Source organism: Syngnathus leptorhynchus, chromosome 12 (genome assembly GCF_054491065.1).
Source record: "Syngnathus leptorhynchus isolate UIUO chromosome 12, UIUO_Slep, whole genome shotgun sequence".
NCBI classification, from domain to species: domain Eukaryota; kingdom Metazoa; phylum Chordata; class Actinopteri; order Syngnathiformes; family Syngnathidae; genus Syngnathus; species Syngnathus leptorhynchus.
The window spans coordinates 1,951,928-1,975,417 of NC_141206.1; the positions used below are offsets into that span (position 1 = coordinate 1,951,928).

The 23,490-nt window shown below is 39.4% G+C and overlaps 1 protein-coding gene across 4 annotated transcripts in view; it reads left to right on the plus strand.

The window, feature by feature from the left end:
• Window positions 1–23,490, plus strand: part of tln1 (talin 1) — a 127,860-nt gene that overhangs the window by 73,254 nt on the left and 31,116 nt on the right. For all 4 annotated transcript variants that reach the window (XM_085925665.1, XM_085925663.1, XM_085925664.1 and 1 more), the window contains 14 exons: window positions 4,611–4,739; window positions 4,882–4,984; window positions 5,179–5,387; window positions 5,682–5,801; window positions 6,544–6,741; window positions 8,417–8,556; window positions 8,645–8,738; window positions 9,865–9,954; window positions 10,035–10,157; window positions 10,460–10,603; window positions 10,691–10,852; window positions 17,850–17,990; window positions 18,323–18,504; window positions 23,190–23,322. In XM_085925665.1, the coding sequence (XP_085781791.1) occupies window positions 4,611–4,739; window positions 4,882–4,984; window positions 5,179–5,387; window positions 5,682–5,801; window positions 6,544–6,741; window positions 8,417–8,556; window positions 8,645–8,738; window positions 9,865–9,954; window positions 10,035–10,157; window positions 10,460–10,603; window positions 10,691–10,852; window positions 17,850–17,990; window positions 18,323–18,504; window positions 23,190–23,322 (1,968 nt within the window). The remainder of the gene's footprint in view (window positions 1–4,610; window positions 4,740–4,881; window positions 4,985–5,178; window positions 5,388–5,681; window positions 5,802–6,543; window positions 6,742–8,416; window positions 8,557–8,644; window positions 8,739–9,864; window positions 9,955–10,034; window positions 10,158–10,459; window positions 10,604–10,690; window positions 10,853–17,849; window positions 17,991–18,322; window positions 18,505–23,189; window positions 23,323–23,490) is intronic.

The following is a 23,490-nucleotide window of genomic DNA, read 5'->3' on the forward strand; positions in this document are numbered from 1 at the left end:
TTGAAAAAATACTTTTTGAACACCAAATTTAATTTTTATACAGAATTACATCTGAAACAAATGATAACAATATATTCGAGAGGAAAAGCATGTTATTTTGCCTCATTCAAATCATGGAAAAATTGTCTATCACATCTTAACATCTGAACATTTAAATATGTAAACTAAAGTGCAGTCACATTTGTAAATGAATGGCTTCTGGTTTTTGAAATGTAAATAAACCAATCTACTGTGATAAAACAACAAAATTGCAATAACTGCATTAACCATCAAAGTGAAGTCTAACTGTAGTCTTGAAACAAATCTGAATTAGGAAAAACATTGCAATAAAATAATGCAAACTGCTACCGCTATTGTTGGGGAGCTTGAGGACTGTATAGGGCAGTGTTTCCCAACCTTTTTTTATTCATGGCACACCTTTTCATTGGAAAAAATCTCGAGCCACACCACCAACAAAAATCTGTTACACCAGCTTCTATATTAAAATCAGTTATATTACAACGAAAGACGTAAAGTCCTATTCCTATATATGTATGAAGAGTCGAATAATTGAATAAAAATAAATACTAAATATTCTTTTAATTGTATTTCTTTTTTTAAATAAAAGTGAGTTTTAAAAAAATGTTTTTGACAGTGTAAGGAATAAACTATTGAAAGTGATTGTGATTAAAATCCAAAAGAATCAACATGACTTTATTTACTGTTTTAACTAGCGTTATAAATATTACGACAATACGAACAATGTCCCTTTTAAAGACGCTTTGCTGTTCTGACAGGAGCTGAGTGGCTATCACAGTCGAGGCGTTTTGACTTGACTGTGTATGTTGGTGAAAAATTAACAATCCAGGTTCTCTGGTTGAACTGCATGCTCTGATTTCTATTGGACCACAAACGCACCACAACCGTCATAGTGTCCTGTCACTGTTAGCAAAAGCACACAGCAACACACACATAAACTGAATATGTGCCTATGCAATACAATCAGACCGACACAACATGAAATCTCAAGATTCTCTGATTCTCTACGCATGCACGATTAGCAAGTGGCTGACCAGGCCTTGCGCGAACTGACCAGTGGTTTGGCGATCCTGTTTACAATGCGCTCCGTAATTAATATTGGACAATCCCACGGCACAGCTGAACATCTCTCATGGCACACCAGTATGCCGCGGAACAGTGGTTGGGAAACACTGGTATAGGCGGTAGGCTCAGATGGTTATGCTCTTTTCGACCCCGGTGTCGGTCAGAACACAGGAGGGAAGACGTGGTTCAGTTTTGATTGCTTTACTGAATTATTGGCAAAAAAAACAAAAATAAATAACCTTAAATCATAACCATGAAATACTCTCTGCAACACACCAAACATAAGTCATCGATCGAGACAACAAAATACATTTGCTGGCGACCGTTAGTCGCCGTGCCGCTCTGTAACGGCTACTCGTACGATGCGAGGCAAACTTAAAGGAGCGTGCCGGAGCTGTCAATCAAATGGCGCACACACGAAGCAAACCGCGATCGGACAAACGGCACAACAGTGGACAGTAGTAACAATGAAATGTATATACTCACTTTGTGTCAGACGCACACGATCACAGCAATATACTCAGTCGATTATGAGCGCCCCGGAGCTGTCAATCAAAGGCGCGCACACGAAGTAAACCGCGATTGGACAAACGGCACAATAGTGGACAGTAGTAACAATGAAATGTATATACCGTATTTTACGGACGAAAAGTTGCTCCGGAATACAAGTCGCACAAGCCATAAAATGCACAATATAGAGGAAAAAAACATATATGAGTCGCTCCAGAGTTTAAGTCGCATTTTGGGGGAAATTTATTTGACAAAAATGAAAAAAAACATATATAAGTCGCTCCGGAGTATGTCGCACTTTTGGGGCAAATGTACTTGTCAAAATCCAACACCAAAAACAGACATGAACCAGCTACAACAGGCTAACAATACGGTATGCTAACGTGACATAAACACAAACGAGAAGCTGAGAACGGGCCTGATGTAACATCAACAGTTATTCAAATAACTATAACATAAATAACACATTTATCAAACCATATGTGTAACTCCAAATCATTAAAGCCATCGATCGAGTTCGTCCTCCTTTATGTAAACAAGTCCGATGTCAGCGGCGCGTTGCAATTGAAAAATTTCCACAGGCTCATATAACAATATATAAACTATGTATGAAATAACAACAATATAAACTACAATTATTCCGAACCATCCGTGTCACTCCAAATCTTTAAATCCATCGAAATCTTCGTCTTGTGTCACTTAAAAAAAAACAAAAACACACACTCACAGCTGTTGACGCCGGAAAGACTACGTGCGCCGCTGACGTCAGACTAGATACCGTAATTTTCGGACTATAAGTCGCGTTTTTTTTTTTCATAGTTTGGGTGGGGGGGCGACTTATACTCAGGAGCGACTTATATGTGTTGTTTTTTTTTCAAAAAAATTTACTTGATCATTAACACATTACTTACTAGTACAGTTGATCACCTCACATATTATTTTTAATACACTGAAAAAACGAATAAAGCAATTCACACTTTAAACCACAATATTCAAGTTCATGAAACAAATAAACAAAACAAAAAAAACAACTGAAAAAGAAATATAGTTATTTTCAAACTAAACTGAACGAGGGTGATTTAAATTTCACCATTGGCCGTGACGCAACAACTGGGAGGGGAAAGCGGTGTTTTTTTGAGTTTTTAAAAAGCACAGGTCTGGTGAAGAGAATTTAGTGTGATGTTAAAAAAAAAAAAAAAAAACAACAGTAGGGGCAGCAATGCAATTTAGAATGCAAGCTCTGCTTGTGATGGACAGCATGCGAGCACACATCACGCCAGACATGCAAATCACGAGTCCGACGGCGCGCGTACGCGGCATTGTTTACACGATCGATGATCGATGTATTTTATTATTTGGAGTGACAGATGGTTTGGTAATATTGTTGCTATATGATAGTTATTTGAAATATACTTTATATATCGTTATATGGGTCTGTGGAATAATTAGACATGCAAATCACGAGTCCAACGGCGCGCGTACGCGACATTGTTTACACGATCAATGATCGATGGATTTTATGATTTGGAGTGACAGATGGTTTGGTAATATTGTTGCTATATGATAGTTATTTGAAATATACCTTATATATCGTTATATGGGTCTGTGGAATAATAAGACAGTCTGTGGAGCGACTAATAGTCCGAAAATTACGGTATATCAAATAAATGTAATATAAAGAACAATTTTAACAAACCATCCGTGACACTCTAAATCACTAAATCCATCGGATTTTAAAAAAAAGATTTGAAAAAAGAAAAATACACAGCTGTTAATGCCAAAACTACGTGGGCTGCTGACGTCAGACCAGATCAGGGGTCGGGAACCCAAAATGTTCAAATAAAATTAAAAACATACCTGTCAGATCTAGTATATAACTACATTGTAGCTTTATCAAAGTACCAGGCAAGACGTGGGTTTGGTAACCGGCTCTTTATTTCACAAATCAAGAGCTCAACATATGAGCCAACACACGCAAGCGCCCTGGATCGCTCTTCTCGTCACTGACGTATGTCTGATTATTACGCATTACTCTACACAAACAAACAATATACGTCAAGTCCAATTTATTTATATAGCCCTTAATCACAAAAATAGAATATTATATATCCTGCTCTTTTTTTCGTCCCCAAGTATTCTCAGCAAACAACCCGCTTCTTCCCTTACAGCAGGGGTGTCAAACTCATTTTTTTGCGGGCCGCATTGTAGTCATAGCTTCTTTCGGAGTCAACCCAAATAAATGTATGAGCACCTCATATTATATACAGTAAAAGCTACAAAATAAACTGACAAATAACTCATTTTCAAATCAGACGAGTTAAAACTGGTCAAATATAAAAAAAAGGTATTAAAAGTAAAGACAATTTGCAATTCTAGTAATGACACGAATTTGATGCACAATTTGTCTTCGCGGACCACATAAAATGATTTGACGCCTGTGCCTTACAGTTACTCTTATTTTTCTATTGTTCAATAAAAAGTGATCAAGTACATTACGCTGTGAATTCTGCCCCAAAAGCCTCTACAGGTTTGCTATCAGAGCTGCCATTTGCAATGGTTTGGTCGAAGTCAGGTTTGGCTGCATTGCATGGTGTGTGACGGGCTTAAAGCGCAAAGCCGTATTTTAATGAGTGCCCTCCACTACTTTTGTACCTGCTTTCATTAGCACTTAGTCTGTTGCAACATTCAACATGCAATTTGAGGTAAACCTTTTTGGGGTCTTAGTATTAGCGTTAATCTGCAATTTAGCACTAACAGTAGAGTGAATATGAAATCAAACGCCTTTGTTAGAGAGAATATGCAACTAAGCACCTGCTATTTGGGATCCTAGAAGAGCAAGTCCTACGTGTAGCATTAACTGTCACATCGCATTATTGTTTAGCTTCATTTTTTAACTGTGATATTTCCGTGTGTTTTAAAACTAAGCTTTCCCTTGAGGATTTGAAAAAGGTAAAAGTTCCGATGTAATATTGACAGACTGCATTTTTTAGGATTTTTGCGTATGTTCCCATGTGCAGGCCCAAGAGGCGTGTGGCCCACTGGAGATAGACAATGCTCTGTCAATTGTGAGACGTCTGGAGAAGGATATTCAGGATGCCAAAGCGTCAGCTGATGAAGGCAAACTCAAGCCCCTACCAGGCGAGAATGTAAGTGATGCATATACTGGGATGGGTCAAAAGATATGCACATACATGTTGTCTTTTTTTTTTTTTCCTGAGTAAATTACGTCAGTCAAAGACATGCATCAATAACAATTTCTTCTTCTCTGCATGCCTCTCTTATGTACAGCTGGAGAAATGCTCCCAGGACCTCGGTACCAGTACTAAAGCAGTAAGCTCAGCCATAGCCCAATTGCTAAGCGAGGCCACTCAGGGCAATGAGAACTATACAGGTGTGTTTCAACCCTTTACGCTCATTAGCATTTCATTTGCTGGATAGTTCCGTCCATAGTCAAAAAAGCAAGATCTAAGTTATGCTGTTAAACACGTGAATTAACTTGAAACAAGCATTGTTTTGAAACAGTTCAATTGTTGGATTATTTGAGTTTTGATACGGTCATCTTTGAGATAGCTGTGCTTTTTAAAGGTATGGCTGCCAGAGATGTAGCCCAGGCTCTGAAGTCCTTGGCCTCAGCAGCAAGAGGAGTTGCTGCCACCACAGACGACGCAGGAGCACGTGCTGCTCTGCTGGACTGTGCCAGTGATGTCATGGATAAGTCATGCAACTTAATTGAGGAGACAAAGAAGGCCATCGCCAAACCAGGAGATGCAGAGAGTCAACAAAGGCTGGCTCAGGTTAGACAAAAATTGACGATTAGACAACCATTGAGTTTTGATAACAGATTTGGCAGTTTGGTCATATTCATATTTTATTCTTAGTATTTATTTATTCTGTTCACTTATTTATTAATTTTATTCTAATTATGGCAATTAAAAATACGAAATATCATATATAAATACTTTGCTTTGTTATCTATGTTTTGGGCATTGTGAGATTTTTAGCTGTTTTTGTCTAAGGTTAAGTTAAAATGTTTTGAGTTCGTCAGTCACTCAGTATGTGAGTATTTGTGTGTTTCCTTATGAATGTAGGTGGCTAAAGCAGTGTCTCAGGCCTTGAACAGATGTGTGAACTGCCTTCCTGGCCAGAGAGATGTGGACAACGCCATTCGTACAGTGGGTGAAGCCAGCAAATGTCTACTGGCTGATTCTGTAAGTGCAATCAACAGTGAATTGCATTGCTTCTGGTTATTTGTAATTGATCTAGTGGTTTTGATTTCTTGTCTGTAGTGTACTTTATGCATCATTTCATGTCAGACCCATATACAGTATTTTTAGTCAACAGAAAAAAGCAATAGAATCTTATCCAATTGAGACATAAGCACCTTAACTCCATCCTGTGAAGCGATTTTTCTGCATCTTCTGGCTTCATTTATGACCACCCGGATGATTTATTGTTGCACTCTTGAACCGATTTGGGCTTTAAAACCTTTCTTGGGAATTTTAACAAATTTTCTCCATTTCTGCATTCAGGCTTTTAACATTTATGATAGAACTTTATTCATTCCACAGCGGTGAAATTTACTTGTCACAGCAGCGCATACGAGTGCAAGAATACAAGTGTCAAAATTTCAAAAAAGAATAAATAACAGACAAGGACAAAGACAAGTGCCGCTAGCAGAGATGAAACACAATTTTATCAGGTGCCACGCATGTTGTAGAGTCTGACAGGAGAGGGAATGAAGGACCTGTGGAATCGTTCCTTCCTACGCCGTGGGTGTAAAAGTCTGCTGCTAAAGGAGCTGCTCAGGGTCTCAACACTCACATTGTGTTGCAAATGATTTTTGTACACTTAGAAAACTTACTGTGACAAATAACAATTTGTACCAACACAATATTGTTTTTAAGTCAAACGTTTTACTCAGAACACTGTCGTTGCTCTTCTCCTTCCTAGTTCCCATCTAGTGGAAGGAGTTTCCAGGAGGTTCAAACTCAGCTTAATGAAGTGGCAGCCAATCTGAACCAGTCAGCCAATGAGGTTGTCCAGGCGTCTCGAGCAACCACCCAAGACGTGGCCAGAGCCACCGGCAAGTTCGGACAGGATTTTAGCAACTTCCTGGAGGCTGGCATTGACATGGCAGGAACATCACAAGTCAGTATGATGAGCCTCTTCAGTACAACAGCCATTGTCATATTGTATTCTTGCTTAATTGGCACTTTAGAAGTGTACAGTAACAATAGTCGTTTCAGATGAGTACCAAGTATCTACTTAGCGACTTGTGAATATGTACTTGCACACATCTGAGATAATTGCATGCATATGTTACAATGTCAACCCCAAAGTGACAAGGGTGTGAACAGTGCGAGTCTAGGCCCTAGAGTAGGGTCACATCCTAGTCTTTAGGGTCTTAAACCTAACTTTTTGGTTGGCAGCACTCATCTGTTACGCCTCTGATACGACGGTTAATTCTAACAGATCATCATCTGTCCATTTAGACTGCAATTGCATTGGCAGATATCTGATACATATAAGATTTTTATCCATATTGATATCCATATCCATTTTTGCCATAAATCCTTATTTACCAAATTTTCCAGACTATAAATCGCTCTGGAGTATAAGTCGCAGCAACCATAAAATGCACAATAAAGTGGAAAAAAAACCATAAGTCGCACCGGAGTATAAGTCGCACTTTTGGGGCAAATTTATTTGTCAAAATCCAACACCAAGAACAGACATGAACCAGCAACAACAGGCTAAACGGTACGGGATGCTAACATGACATATCCACAAACGAGGAGCTGACGTAACATTCAGTTATTCAAATAAGTATTACATAAATAACACGTTTATCAAACCATCTGTGTCACTCCAATTCATTAAATCCATCGATCGTCCTTTATGTAAACAATGCCGCGTATGCGCTGCATATGCGACGCGCCGCTGACGTCGAAGTCGTAAGTTGCATTTCTAATTATTCCACAGACCCATATAACGATATATAAAGTATATTTCAAATAACTGTCATATTACATTACTTACATTACTATCATATTATCATTTGGTAAACGACTCTATTTAACAAAACAAGAGTTCAACGAGCCAACAACTACTGAACTGTAACGATATAAACATTTACAAGTTGCTACATGAAATAAAATATATCAAATAACTATAACATAAACAAGTTTTTCAAACCTTGTGTTACTCCAAATCATTAAATCCTTCAAACATGGGGCCCTTCGTCATCTTCGTCATCCCGTGATCAAATCCTTAGTCCTTTATGTAAACAACCGCCGCGTGGCGCCGCTGACGTACGTCACTTGCACTTCAAATTACAGTAATCCCTTGCTATATCGCGGTTCGTTTATCGCAGTTTCACTACATTGCTCATTTTGAAATTTTGAAAATTTGTGAAAAAATTCATATATAAGTCGGTCCTAAGTATAAGTCGCCCCCCCCACCCCCACCCAAACTATGGGGGGGGGGAAAAAGGCGATTTATAGTCAGAAAATTACGGTAATTCAATCTGAGGATAACTAATTCATTGAGGTATTGTTTTTCTCTTTGAATCACAATCTAAATGTTATCACTTGAGTGCAAACAATTTGAAGATTTGCAGCCTTAAAACTTGCAATTTAAATTGAGCCTGATAAACCTCGACCCAGACATTATTAATTCACTGTAGCTATGTCTCCAGATTGACCAACAACTTTTCATCATAAAATAATACATGAAAAAATGGCTAAAGATTTCATGCAGAATTCATTGAACATGTATTATATGTAAAAATTGTGAGATTCTTCTCCTTCCTTGATTTCTCCAGTCTAAAGAGGACAAGATACAAGTGGTGTCCAACCTGAAGACTATCTCAATGTCATCGAGCAAACTACTGCTTTCAGCCAAAGCACTATCTACTGACCCCAACTCCCCCAATCTCAAGAACCAGCTAGCAGCTGCCGCTCGGTACCATTTGTCTTCATCTTTTTGTTTTATAAATCAATTTTTACTTCATATACAGTTTCATCTCATTTGTCAACCTTTGTGCTCATAGGGCAGTTACAGATAGTATCAACCAGCTCATAACTATGTGCACTCAGCAAGCTCCAGGACAGAAGGAGTGTGACAACGCCCTCAGAGAGCTGGAGGTACCGCCATCAAACAACTATAATTTAGTTTTCTTGTCTCTTCTGTGGTTTGCGTAGTTTTGTTTTTCTCAGTTATTAGGATTACATGACACCATGCATTGTTTTTTTCACAAAATAGTTTACTTAACAATTCCATGAAGGAAAGAACTGATCAAAGCTATTTAGAAAAGACAGGAACCTATCAGTTTGTCACATTCATGACGCACCAATTTGATTGCATACAATGTATGACAAACTTTCTCATGACAACCATCAGTGTCCTTTTGATATACTGTATGATTAGTCAATGAAACTTTTTGTGTCTTTGGTGTTCTTATTTTATTTTCTTAAATTGTGTCCAGTGCTGATAGTCCAGTTCTGGAAGTTTGTTGCTTAATATAATTGGTCATTTAAGTGATTGTATTGGACAATAGTATGCTGCTATGGCACCCTCCCCTAGTCACTTCTTGTACAAACTAAGTACTCAAGTTGTTGGAATCAGTTTAATCAGGCTCAGACTTATCATTTTGAGATCGAACGGCATAAATATATTTCTATTGAATCACCTTTCTAACAAGGTCCGAATCAGTGAATTGGAATTTGCAATAGTTATGTTATTTAAACTTTTATTTACTATACATTGGGTCACCAAAGTTTTTGTCCTGGTGAACAATCCATTATTATTTACAAATGTTGTCAAGTACTGCCAATGTTTTAGTTATTTTTGCCCTACAATCAAGATGATAAAATTTGAGACAAGTTGACGCAGCGAAAGAAATGTCATCAGCTTACTTAACATTCTTTACCTTACAGCAGCACCTTACAGTGGTTCAGCAGCACAATTAAAATGTTCTATTTCTTTACCACGTAGTTATAAATTTGAGTATTTGCACTGTGTATTTCAACACACTGCTCACAATTTCTTTTCAAGTGATGCAATGACAGAAAATTGGATAAAATACGTTTAGTGGAACTAACATAAAGAAAATAAAGTTGTTACCCTTAACAAACATATTTATTTGATTAATTGATGACGACTCATTGGTCGTTAATATCTATGTTACGTAACTAACAAAATATATGCAGCTGTTATGAAATAATTGTGCCTTTCCAGAGTGGTGAGTGACAATGTTGCTTATGTGTGTAGTCTGTGAGGGGGATGCTGGAGAACCCAACCGAAGCCGTCAATGAGCTCTCCTACTTTGACTGCATCGACAGTGTCATGGAAAACTCCAAGGTTGGATATATGTCACTGTAATGTTGAATGGTTTTATCCAACTGTCTTATGACTTATAATTATCTGCTTTATGTTGCAAGATCCTTGGTGAATCTATGGCTGGTATTTCCCACAATGCCAAGAATTCCAACCTGCCGGAGTTTGGCGATTCAGTCAGTTCGGGTTCCAAAGCTTTATGTGGTTTGACTGAAGCTGCAGCACAGGTATAAAACTGAAATTCTACCACTGTCTGCATAAAGAACAACTTAAATAATTGCAACATTTTTGTTTATTAAACAATGCGAATAACAAGCCAATTTAAATCGAAATATGCCAATACATGTCATACATTTAAAGAATAACAAATCAGAATGACAAAGTAAACTTCTATTTTTAATAGTTTTTTTTCTGTGGACCATCTATCTTATTAGAGTCGCTAGCCACTAAAGACTTATGCTGTGCGGCAGAAACATGGTGAAGTATAACAAAACAGAAGGAAACCAACTTGATTTTGTGTTGTTTTTAGGCTGCCTATCTGGTTGGGGTATCAGACCCCAACAGTTCAGCAGGTCAGAAGGGTCTGGTGGATCCTGCTCAGTTTGCCCGTGCTAACCAGTCAATCCAGATGGCCTGCCAGAACTTGGTGGACCCAGGCTGCACTCAGTCGCAAGTACAGACCACTAACGACAACATCACACTTACGTTACGTGTCTTCTTGTTTTCATGCTTTGGTTTTCTATTACCTCTCCTTGCACAGGTGCTCTCTGCAGCCACCATTGTTGCCAAACACACATCTGCACTATGTAATGCTTGCCGCCTGACTTCCTCTAAAACTCCCAACCCTGTTGCTAAGAGGCAGTTTGTCCAGTCAGCTAAAGAGGTGGCCAACACAACTGCCAACCTAGTGAAGTCAATTAAGGTTTGTAGGATTCATTTAAACATATATCCCTTTTAAGTGTACCGTAATTTTCGGACTATGAGTCACGTTTTTTTTCTTAGTTTGGGTGGGGGGGGCGACTTATACTGAGGCGCAACTTATATGTGATTTTTTTCACAAATTCTCAACAAAAAAAAAAGGGGGGGGGGAACCGCGATAAACAAACCGCGATGTAGCAAGTGATTGCTGTAATTTGAATTTCAATTGACGTCAGTGGCGCGGCAGTTGTTTACATAAAGGACAAAGATTCGATCACGGGATGACGAGGATGACGAAGGGCCGCCCCACGTACTACCGGCATCATTAGCGGCTTTGTTTGTAAGTGACACGGAGGATGAAGAGTTTGAAGGATTTAATGATTTGGAGTGACCAGATCAGTGGCCTAGTAGTAGAGTGTCCGCCCTGAGACTGGAAGGTTGTGGGTTCAAACCCCGGCCGGGTCATACCAAAGACTATAAAAATGGAACCCATTGCCTCCCTGCTTGGCACTCAGCATTAAGGGTTGGAATTGGGGGGTTAGATCACCAAAAATGATTCCCGAGCGCGGCGCTGCTGCTGCTCACTGCTCCCCTCTCCCCCAGGGGATGGATCAAAATCACATGGGGATGGGTTAAATGCAGAGGACAGAGCCCTTTGAGACTGCTTGTGATTTAGGGCTATATAAAAACTTGACTTGACTTGTGACACAGAAGGTTTGAAAAACTCAAGTCAAGTCAAGTCAAGTTTATTTGTATAGCCCTAAATCACAAGCAGTCTCAAAGGGCTTCACATAGACAATCAATTGACAATTATTCTCAAAGCATCCCCTGATCTTGGGCTCCCAAAAGGGCAAGGAAAAACTCAAAAACCCCTACCAGGGGAAAAATGAGAAACCTTGAGAAGGGACCACAGATGGAAGGATCCCCCTTTCAGGATCACCAGGCTGCAATGGATGCAAAGAGGGCACATAAAATACATCATATGGAAATCAAAAAGTGGATGTCCAGGCCAAAGCGAAGAGCTGTCGGAGGTGCCTTCGATTGTCCTGGCAGTGTCCTCTAGGAGGGTATTCCGCTGCAGATCCCTCATGCTGAATTGGTCCACGAGAATCTAGATAGCCGTCGTCAGCTTGGGTGTCACCTAACCACCTCCCCAGCCGGGGAGGGGTGGGGGGAGTGGGGTCGGGGAGAGGGAGCAAAAACAAACTCCAGCCGAATCGGCTACTACAGGTTAATTAAAGGCCACATCATAAAAATACGTCTTTAAACGTGTCTTAAATATTTCTACTGAGGTAGCAGTTCTAATATCCATTGGCAGGGCATTCCAGAGCTCTGGAGCCCGAATAGAAAATGCTCTAGCCCCTGCAGACATTTTCTTGGCCCTCGGTGTCACTAAAAGACTAGCGTTTTGCGAACGAAGGTTACGAGACGGAACATAAGGAACAACTAAGTCGACGAGATATGAAGGCGCTAAGCCATGCAATGATTTATAGGTTAATAGAAGAACCTTGAAGTCACATCTTAAATGGACCGGGAGCCAGTGTAAATTGGCTAATATTGGGGTAATGTGATCAAATTTTCTTGTCCGTGAGAGCAGCCTTGCAGCAGCATTTTGTACTAACTGTAGACTTTTGATGCTGGACTTGGGAAGACCAGAGAATAATGCATTACAGTAGTCCAGGCGCGACGTGATAAATGCATGTATAATAATTTCGGCATCACCGGTCGAGAGGATTGGGCGAATCTTAGCAATATTACGAAGGTGAAAAAATGCTATTCTGGTTATATTCTTAATGTGCTTTTGAAAGGAGAGCGTTTGGTCAAATATTACCCCGAGATTAGTTACAGTATCACTCTGAGTGATAGTACGGTTATCTAGAGTTATAGCGGTTTCCTTAAATAGATGTTGATAACGAGCTGGACCAATTATCAACATTTCAGTTTTATCTGGGTTCAGACGAAGGAAGTTGAGAGACATCCATTGCTTGATCTCCGCAAGGCATGCCTCAAGATTACAACAGTCCCACGGATCTGTCATTGATAATGGCATATATAATTGGGTGTCATCCGCGTAACATTGAAAGCTAATATTATATTTACGTATTATGTTCCCAAGCGGAGTCATATAAATATTAAATAGAATTGGTCCTAGTACCGATCCCTGAGGGACACCACACGTAACTTTATAGAGCTCAGAGGACGCATTGCCATGGACCACACGGTGCGTCCTGTCCGATAGATACGAATGAAACCAGCCTAGTGCTGACCCCGAAATACCGACACTACCTTTAAGACGCTCTAGTAAAATATTGAAGTCAACAGTGTCGAAGGCAGCACTAAGATCGAGTAGTAACAATACCGATGAAGTATTTGAATCCATAGCTAAGAGGAGATCATTAGTCACTTTAGCAAGTGCTGTCTCAGTGGAATGATTAGCTCTAAACCCAGACTGAAAAGATTCATATCGATTATTAGCGACCATGTAATCAATAAGCTGCTGCGCTACTACTTTTTCAAGCAGTTTTGCTATGAATGGGAGATTTGAAACTGGCCTATAGTTACTGAGACAGTCCGGGTCAAGATTTGGTCGCTTAAGTAGCGGTTTAATAATAGCGGTTTTAAAGGCTGTTGGTACTATCCCAGAGGAGATAGACAGATTAATTATATTTGAAACGGACGGTCCTAAGATTTGAAATAATTCTTTAAATAGTTTGGTTGGAAGCGGGTCAAGTAAACATGTTGTTTGTTTAGCCGCACTAACTAATTGTGAAAGCCTTTCGAGGGACACGCTTTTAAAATTTGAAAGGGTTATTGCATGATCGTTGGCGCCGGTAATCGGCGGTCCCGACTGAGTGATCGGAATGGTCATCTTGATCTCATCCCTAATGGATTCAATCTTTCGAGCAAAAAATTTCATGAACTCGTCAGCCGAGTGAAAGGAGCCATCGGGGGTTGGCTGGCGTAGTGTTAGCTTTGCCACCGTATCAAATAGGTATTTAGGATTGTTCTTATTGAGATTAATGACCTGCGAAAAATAACGAGTTTTTGCTAAAATAAGCGCATCTTTATATTTCAGGAGGCTGTCGCGCCATGCCTGATGGAAAACCTCAAGTTTGGTTAAACGCCATTTGCGCTCATGCTTTCTACTTAATTGTTTAAGCGAACGTGTTTCATCTGTGAACCACGGAGTAGGCTGTCTACGGCGAGTTTTTAGACGTAGCGGCGCCACAGAATCAATGGCATTTAACAATGTAGCATTGAATTCATTTGTAAGATTATCAATAGAGCCGGTATATGAGGGCAATACGGCAGTTGCTGGTGGCAGTAGCCCAGATAGCGCAGTCGCAGTCATGGAGTTAATATTACGGCTGCTATAATTCTGATTGCTCTCTTGTCTTTGACTAAGAACTAAAATTTCAAATTTTATTAAGTAGTGATCAGACAAAACAGTAGTGTAAGGCAGTACTGTTATATTAGAGGTTGCCAGTCCTCGGGATAATACCAAATCTAAGGTATTACCATTCTTGTGCGTTGCTACCTGTACGGCTTGCGTAAAACCAAACGTATCAATTAGAGTCTGAAACGCCGAAGTAAGTGGCTCTGACGGTAAATTCATGTGGACGTTAAAATCGCCCATGATTATTATATTATCCGCGTTCGTCACTAGATCAGCCACGAATTCTGAAAATTCATCCAGGAAGCTAGCGTAAGCCCCAGGTGGACGGTAAATAACAGCAAGATAAAATGACGGTAAAGCGGTGGATCGGACAGTGAGAACTTCAAATGTTTTAAATATGTTAATCGAACGAGGCGTAAATCTAAGATCGGAATTTGAGATGAGGGCAACACCCCCACCCTTTTTTCGAGGACGCGCCACATGCGAGCTCACAAAATTTGGAGGCGAGGCCTCATTAAGCGGTAGCAGGTCATTAGGTTTTAACCAGGTCTCGCAAAGACCAAATATATTTAGATTATGTTCCGTGATGAGGTCATTAACGAGAACCGCTTTTGTATGAAGCGATCTAATATTCATAAAGCCAAGTTTAAGTGTAATCGGTTGGTCAGGGTTTGTATTTATCGGAGGAGTTTTGAACGAAATGAAAGTGAGGTTGTGTTCTCTAGGCCTGACATCACCTCTCAATTGTTTATTCGCGCGGTGGGACGATACGACCGTAGGAATTTGATAGTAAATATTTGGTACACACGTAATATTATCTGAAACAGTCACCATATCATCAGCTATACTGGTCGGGGTGGAGCTTTTGGATTTGTCTGCCACCTCAGTAGAAAGCGCGATCATGTGGACTGTAGCACTATTCAAACTGTTACGCTTTAGTCTACACAAGGAGCTATGTGCATGCTGGAAGTCTAGCCTAGCGCTAGTTAACTTTAACTTAACTGACTCCAAACCCATCCTGACAGGTGGTCTAATCACCTGTGCTCCGGCCTGCTCTAAGGTGACCTGTCATGAGTGGCTCAAACAGTAATCTATATTTCTAGAAAGAGTGAAGGCGCCTTCACGGTTAGGATGAAGGCCGTCCTTCCTCAGCAGGTCGGGGCGGCCCCAGAAGGAGGGCCAGTTATCTATGAAATACAGTCTCTGCTTTTTACAGAACCCAGCCATCCATCGATTAAGGGAGACTAATCTACTAAACCTCTCATCAGAGCCTCTCCCAGGCAGGGGGCCAGAGACAAATACTCGATGCCGACTCATCTTTCTGGCGAGATCACAAGTCCTCGCTATGTTTCTCTTTGTGATCTCAGATTGCCTCATCCTAACATCATTGGCGCCGACGTGTATCACTATATCAGAGTAGCTAGTGTTGTTGGAACTACGCTGTTGACTAGTCCTATTGCGAGTCAGCTCCCTAAGATTAGCTTCTATGTCGGGTGCTCTGCCCCCAGGAATACACATTACCGTGGCTGGATTTTTAAGCGTGATATTTCGGGTAATGGAGTCACCTATGACCAAGGTGCGAGGGCCAGTAGACCGAGATGACTTTGGACGGCTATGCGTCTTACCTGGCTCATCGCGATTAGCAAGCCGCTTGGGGCTAATGCTAACGGGGCTAGCGGGCTGACTACAGTCCGCGACTGTGTCCGCCACATCTACTATTATCGCACTATTCTGCTCTAACTGGCGGACACGTCCCTCTAGCAGGGACAACCTCTCTAAAAGAAGGGTGCAGTTGGTGCACGAAGCAGTACAAACCTCTTGTTCCGCAGACATACTTCCGCGTCCGATGATCGACGGTAGACAAACGGCCACCACAGCAGCACAGCCTCTAAAAAAACTATTATGGCTTTCACGCACGTCCGGTCCTACTCGACGGGAGCTCTCTTTTATCCCCGTGGATGGAAGTCGGGGGCCGGCGCTCGGCCGGGTGGCTGTCCGGGGACGGTGGATAGGGCTCGGACATGGCTTTCACGCACACCCGGTCCTACTCTACGGAGCTCTCTTTCACCTCCGTGGATGGAAGTCGGGGGTCGGCGCTCGGACGGGTGGCTGTCCGGGGACGGTGGATGGGGCTCGGACATGGCTTTTACGCACGCCCAGTCTATATTCTATGGAGCTCTCTTCCACCTCCGTGGCTGGAAGTTCAGTAGTTGTTGCCTCGTTGAACTCTTGCTTTGTTAAATAAAGAGCCATTTACCAAGCCCACGTTTTTGCTTGTACTTTGTTGACGCTACAATATAGTTATATACTAGATCTGTGGAATAACGACGAGGCTGACGTCAGGGCGCACGCGCGGCGTTGTTGACCAAGGACGGAGAATTTGATCGATGGATTTAATGATTTGGAGTGACACAGATGGTTTGATAATATTGTTGTAATATGATAGTTATTTGAAATATACTTTATATATTGTTATATGGGTCTGTGGAATAATTAGAAATGCAACTTACGAGTCCAACGTCAGCTGCGAGGCACATACGCGGCGCATACGCGGCGCATACGCCGCGCATACGCCGCGCATACGCCGCGCATACGCCGCGCATACGCCGCGCATACGCCGCGGCATTGTTTACACAAAGGACGATCGATGGATTTAATGAATTGGAGTGACACAGATGGTTTTATAAACGTATTATTTATGTAATAGTTATTAGAATAATTCTGAATGTTACGTCAGGCCCGTTCTCAGGTCTTCGTTTGTGTTTATGTCACGTTAGCATACCTATTGTTTAGCCTGTGGTTGCTCGTTCACGTCTGTTCTTGGTGTTGGATTTTGTCGAATAAATTTCCCCCAAAATGCAACCTGTACCCCGGAGCAACTTATATACATTTTTTTTTCACGTTATTGTGCATTTTATGGCTAATGCGACATATATTCCGGAGCGACTTTTAGTCCGAAAAATACGGTATACAAAACTGAGTGATCATTGAGTTCCAGTACAACTGTACCTGTTGATCAATAAAAGACACAAAACTTTAATTGTATTCCTTCCTGTATTGGATACTAATTAAACCCGTAATGTGCATATTTATTAGGGATTTGAGAGTCTTGAGATCATTATAACATATAATTGGTTAACTGTTTTCTTTCTTAAGTCATTGAAAGTATTCTTACTTTTGAAACTGTAATTTATTTTAGTGAATTTTTATCCTGATCAGATCAATTGCCATACTGCTTATAACATTGCTGGTTCTGAGTTTATTGTATAAAGTTTATGCCTACATCAATCTTCATTTGACCGTAACAATTATTTGCTACCTTTATGAGGGTTTTACTTTGATGTTTGTTGTTGTTTAAGGAATTAGAGGTGCTACACAACAGACAATATCTTTGTTGTAAGTGTGGCGTGAACAGTGGTTCAACTACTCTGTAGCCCCTTTAGAAATGAGTCATTAACACTCTTGGTACAGGATTACCTTTTAGCCTTACTGCGTTTCACACATATGTATTGACTGATTGTACTTTGAAACATTCTGAGAACCATGACAACCTAAAAATTATTTTCATGTCATGCACACCTTATTGTTATTTCTTCCCGTGTAGGCTTTGGATGGAGCATTCAATCAAGAGAACAGAGAAAAGTGTAAGGCTGCGACTGGTCCCCTGATAGAAGCAGTGGACAATCTAACAGCCTTTGCCTCCAACCCAGAATTTGCCAGCATTCCAGCTCAGATCAGTCCTGAGGTACATTCACTCGCAAAGATTTAATTTTATGTGGAAATAGTATCAAATTGTTTAGGAACTTATTTCAACAACCACACCGTTTTTTTCATGAAGGCCTTGATGTTTAGTGGAATATGTTCAAACTCTAGATAGTTTTTAGATAATCCTCTTATAATGACGAAACATTAAGGGAACACCTAATACAATATATTTGAATACATTTTGATCTTCAGAAACTAAATTCTTAATTTGGCTCTTGATCTGATAATGCTTGGAAATACCAAGTGTCTCCATACAAAATTTCCAGAAGCTAATGAGTTCGTACCCTTAACTTTAAATGTTCTCATCTTTAGGGTCACGCTGCCATGGAGCCCATCGTAGCTGCGGCAAAGACTATGCTGGAAAGTTCCACTGGCCTTATCCAGACTGCGCGCTCTTTGGCTGTCAACCCCAAAGACCCTCCCAAGTGGTCTGTGCTTGCAGGACACTCGAGAACTGTATCTGACTCTATCAAGAAACTCATAACCAACATGAGGTATAATTTCACACAAATAGTTCAGATTTCACTATCTCAAAATGTAATTAGTGTGAAGGCGAAGGCCTTCACACTATTGTTATTCTACTTTATTTTTTTTTAAATTATTAGTGTGAAGGCGAAGGCCTTCACACTATTGTTATTCTACTTTATTTTTCTTATTATTATTATTAAACAATTTATTCCTCCCACTTTTTTGACACCTAACTACTCCCACATGCTTTAACCGATTCACTCCATTCCAACTTTCACACGTTCCAAAAATTCACGGCATGACTGCTAGTATTTTATTTGTTCATAACATTTACCGTTTTTGCATAATTAGCAAATTTGTGCCTTAAAATCCCCCATTCATTCTTAATGGCGCATTAGACACGAGCGACGTTCAGGAGTGAGTTCAAATTTTGACATCTGACAACTTTTTTCATGATTTCTTTCCTTAACTCATTTATTTAACTCTTTTATTTTTTATTTATTTATTTTTCATTCATTGATTTAGTTATTCATTTAATTTTAAGTTAAAAACATCATTTTACCGTTTTAACGTTCACCATTTTAATTTCTTGATTAATAGCAACATTCCACCACAAAAAACACAGTCGCTGTTTAGCTCAGTGAGAAAACAATGGTCCCTAAACACGAGCCACGTCCGCGAGCGAGTTCGAATCCTGCTTGGCCATAATTTTTTTTTCATTCATTCAATTTTAACACATCACTTTAATAATTACTTTCATCATCATCATTAATTTACCGTTTTTATTTTTCATTTAGTTATTCATTTAATTTTAAGTTAAAAACATCATTTTACCATTTTAACGTTCACCATTTTAATTTCTTGATCAATAGCAACATTCCACCACATTAAACACATAGTCGCTGTTTAGCTCAGTGAGAAAACAATGGTCCCTAAACACGAGCCACGTCCGCGAGCGAGTTCGAATCCTGCTTGGCCATGATTTTTTTTTCATTCATTCAATTTTAACACATCACTTTAATAATTACTTTCATCATCATCATTAATTTACCGTTTTTATTTGATTTAATCATCATTATTAATTTACCATTTTTCTGTCATTTAATCATCATTTCGAGTCCCACAATAGTGTGAAGTGCCTTCGCCTTCACACGCAATTTCTCCAGAAATTGCCAATTCTAGTTATTATTAAACAATTTATTCCTCCCACTTTTTTGACACCTAACTACTCCCACATGCTTTAACCGATTCACCCCATTCCAACTTTCACACGTTCCAAAAATTCACGGCATGACTGCTAGTATTTTATTTGTTCTTAACATTTACCGTTTTTGCATAATTAGCAAATTTGTGCCTTAAAATCCCCCATTCATTCTTAATGGCGCATTAGACACGAGCGACGTACACGAGAGAGTTCGAATTTTGACATCTGACAACTTTTTTCATGATTTCTTTCCTTAACTCATTTATTTAAACCATTTATTTTTTATTTATTTATTTTTCATTCATTCATTTAGTTATTGATTTAATTTTAAGTTAAAAACATCATTTTACCGTTTTAAAGGCATTTACCATTTTTATTCCTCGTTTAATAGCATCATTCCACCACAGCTACACTAAGTCGCTGTTTAGCTCAGTAAGAAGAGAATGGAGCTTTAAACACGAGCGCTGTTCCCGTGCGAATTCGAATCCCGCTTGGCCATTATTTTTTTTTTCATTCATTCAATTTTAACACATCACTTTAATAATTATTTTCATCATCATCATTAATTTACCATTTTTATTTTATTTAATCATCATTATTAATTTACCATTTTTATGTCATTTAATCATCATTTCGAGTCCCACAATAGTGTGAAGTGCCTTCGCCTTCACACGCAATTTCTCCAGAAATTGCCAATTCTAGTTAAGATTGCCTTACCTTAATTACATTTTTAGATAGTAAAATCTTGTGTGCCCTTCACAAAAAACCCCAAAGCATTTAGTGCCATTACTGACCTGAACCAAATTGAACTGTGATGCTCAGTGAGCTATCGTTAGACAATGACAGTCATTGATGCTTCAACAAAATTACCGTATTTTTCAGACTCTCCGGAGTATAAATCGCATCAGCCACAAAATGCACAATAAAGGGGAAAAAACCATATATAAGTCACACCATTTTTGGGGGGAAATTTATTTGCCAAAATCCAACACCAAGAACAGACATGAACTAGCAACAACAGGCTAAACGACACGGTATGCTAATGTGACATAAACACAAACGAGGAGCTGAAAACGGGCCTGACGTAACATTAACAGTTATCCAAATAACTATAACACCTTTATCAAACCATTGTGTCACTCTAAATCATTAAATCCATCGATCAAATTCTTCGTCCTTTATGTAAACAACGCCGTGTGTGCGGCGCGCCGCTGAGGTCAGACTCGTCGTCAGTTGCAGTTCAACTTATTCCACAGGCCCATATAATGATATATAAACTATATATTAAATAACGATTATTTAAACAACAATATTATCAAACCATTTGTCACTCCAAATCATTAAATCTAGCAATCAAATTTGTCGTCCTTTATGTAAACAACGCCCCTTGTGCGCCGTGCCGCTGACGTCGGACTCGTCGTTAGTTGCAGTTCAAATTATTCCACAGGCCCATAAAACTATCTATGAAATAGCTATAATATTAACAACAATTTTATCAAACCATGTGTCACTCCAAATCATTCAATCCATCGATCGAATTTTTCGTCCTTTATGTACAACGCCGCGTGTGCGCTGTGCCGCTGACGTCGTCAGTTGCAGTTCAAATTACAGTAATCCCTCGCTACATTGCGGTTCATTTATTGCGGTTTCACTACATTGTGGATTTTTTTTCCCAAAATTAAAAAAAAAGAAAAATTCAAGATAAAACTTTTAAATTGAGGAATTATGGCACGAATGTTGCCCACAGGTCAGCAGAAGGCAGGGAGTGTACACACAATTGCAGTACGTACACTTTCGTAACTTTTCATTAAAATTTTTTTATAATAATAAGAGTTCTAAGAACACATTTAAGAGTGTTATACCTTGTTATAGAAAAATTGTTATAATAATAAAACAGTTCTAAAAACATATGTACAGTATGTACACTTGTACCTTGTTATTAAAATTGTTATAATTATAAAAGCTGTTCTAAAAACATATTTACAGTATGTGTTAAGAATTCTCCATGTTATTTATGTTATTCAGCCGTGCTTTGATTTGAGGCAGGGTGCTTTATTTTGAAGGCCGTTTTCAGCCGATACCATTTCAAATCATTAAATCTTAATTGCTCATTAAATCTCCTGGAACTCATTGTTCGTGAGGCTCCAATTATTCCACAGCCATAGTGCGCCCTCATGCCGTTTAAAGTGAAAATAACAATGTGAAGTTATCAACTATACTAGTAAGTAAGTAATGTGTTCATGATCAAGTAAAAATTTGCGAATAATTTCACATATAAGTCGCTCCTGAGTATAAGTCACAAAAAGACAACTTATACTGATGCTTTTTCTATGTACTTTTATATCTATGATATTAAATTTTGTTTGACCTATACATTTTTATCAACTACATACATCAAATTGTTTTCTGATTTCCTTGTCTAAATTGATTACACTGCGACCAGTTCAGTGTCCCTGCCTACTCTAAGTCAGCGGGGATAGCTTAAGCGTTTACGCTTGATAGAAAAATGTTGCAAGACAAAACCAAAATGCTGTTTTAAATTGATTTTTTAAATTTGTGTTTGTTCTTTTGCTTCCGTGTTTGTTTGTTTGTTTGTTTGTTTGTTTGTTTGTTTGTTTGTTTAAAATCCAAGGGGAAAATTCCAAACTTAATTTTCTTTTTCACTTAAGTTAAAAATTAATTGCACCTGGTTGTACACATCCTTGGCAGCAATAACTGCTGTCAAACTCAAGGTAAATCAAATTGATTTCTACAGCCCTTGTTTACAGAAACGTCCCAAAGGCTTTACATGCCCACAGTTGACAAACATTAACGACATCCTCTGATCTTAACCCTTGAAAGGCAAAAACTCGAACTCCACTACACTTTAGCTATAACCAGTGATGGATCTTTTTCATTGCTGTGGAGGAATTTTGTCCCTCGCTTCTTCACAGAATCATTTCAAATTAGACGGGGTTTTCAAAAATGAACTGCCTTACTTACCACAGAATGCCAATTGGGTTGTGCACTTTGATTTAGGCACACAGTCCGTCTGGCCATCCATCTATCCATCCATCAATCCATGCCTCCCAACATACCTCACTCAGGCTGCTGGGACAGGAGGTTTAGCAGAGAAGCCCAGATTTCCTCATCTCCAGACACTTTGTTCAGCTCTTCCGGGTTAATCACAGTGTGTGACAGTGTGTCTTGGCCAAGCCTAAAGACTTTTTCTTAGCCATTCCAAGATATTCTTGTTGGAGTTTGTGTTGGCATTAAAGGATGAGCGCCGGCAGGATTTTCTGGTATTGTTCATTTAATCACAGCAAGCAGCAATAAAAAAGCTTGAGACCAGCACACTGGCATGTTTTTTTTTTTTTTTTTTTATGAAATGATTTCATCAAAGTCTCAGCTGTCAGTAATGTTTATTTGCAAATGTGATAGTTTTTTGTCAGCTGTGTTTTTTTTCCTTGAACTGTTCTCATGGATGCCATTTTTGTCCAAATTATCAATTTTAATTGAATCCAACAGAGAAAAGGCTCCTGGCCAGAGGGAGTGTGACGATGCTATCGAGGTTCTGAATGGCTGCATCCGTGAGGTTGACCATGCTTCTCTTGCTGCCATCAGCCAACAATTAACACCTCGAGAAGATATCTCTATGGAGGTAAACACTAATAGTATCTGGTCTCTGGGTAACATGTTACTGGTATTCTTTGCACTGCCTGTGAAAATAATATTTAATACGAAAGACAATGTCACGGTTGGAATGGAGCAGGGCGACCAAGTGCAGCTTGGACCAGGGTTTATTGGAGGAACCAAAGACAGACTCTGC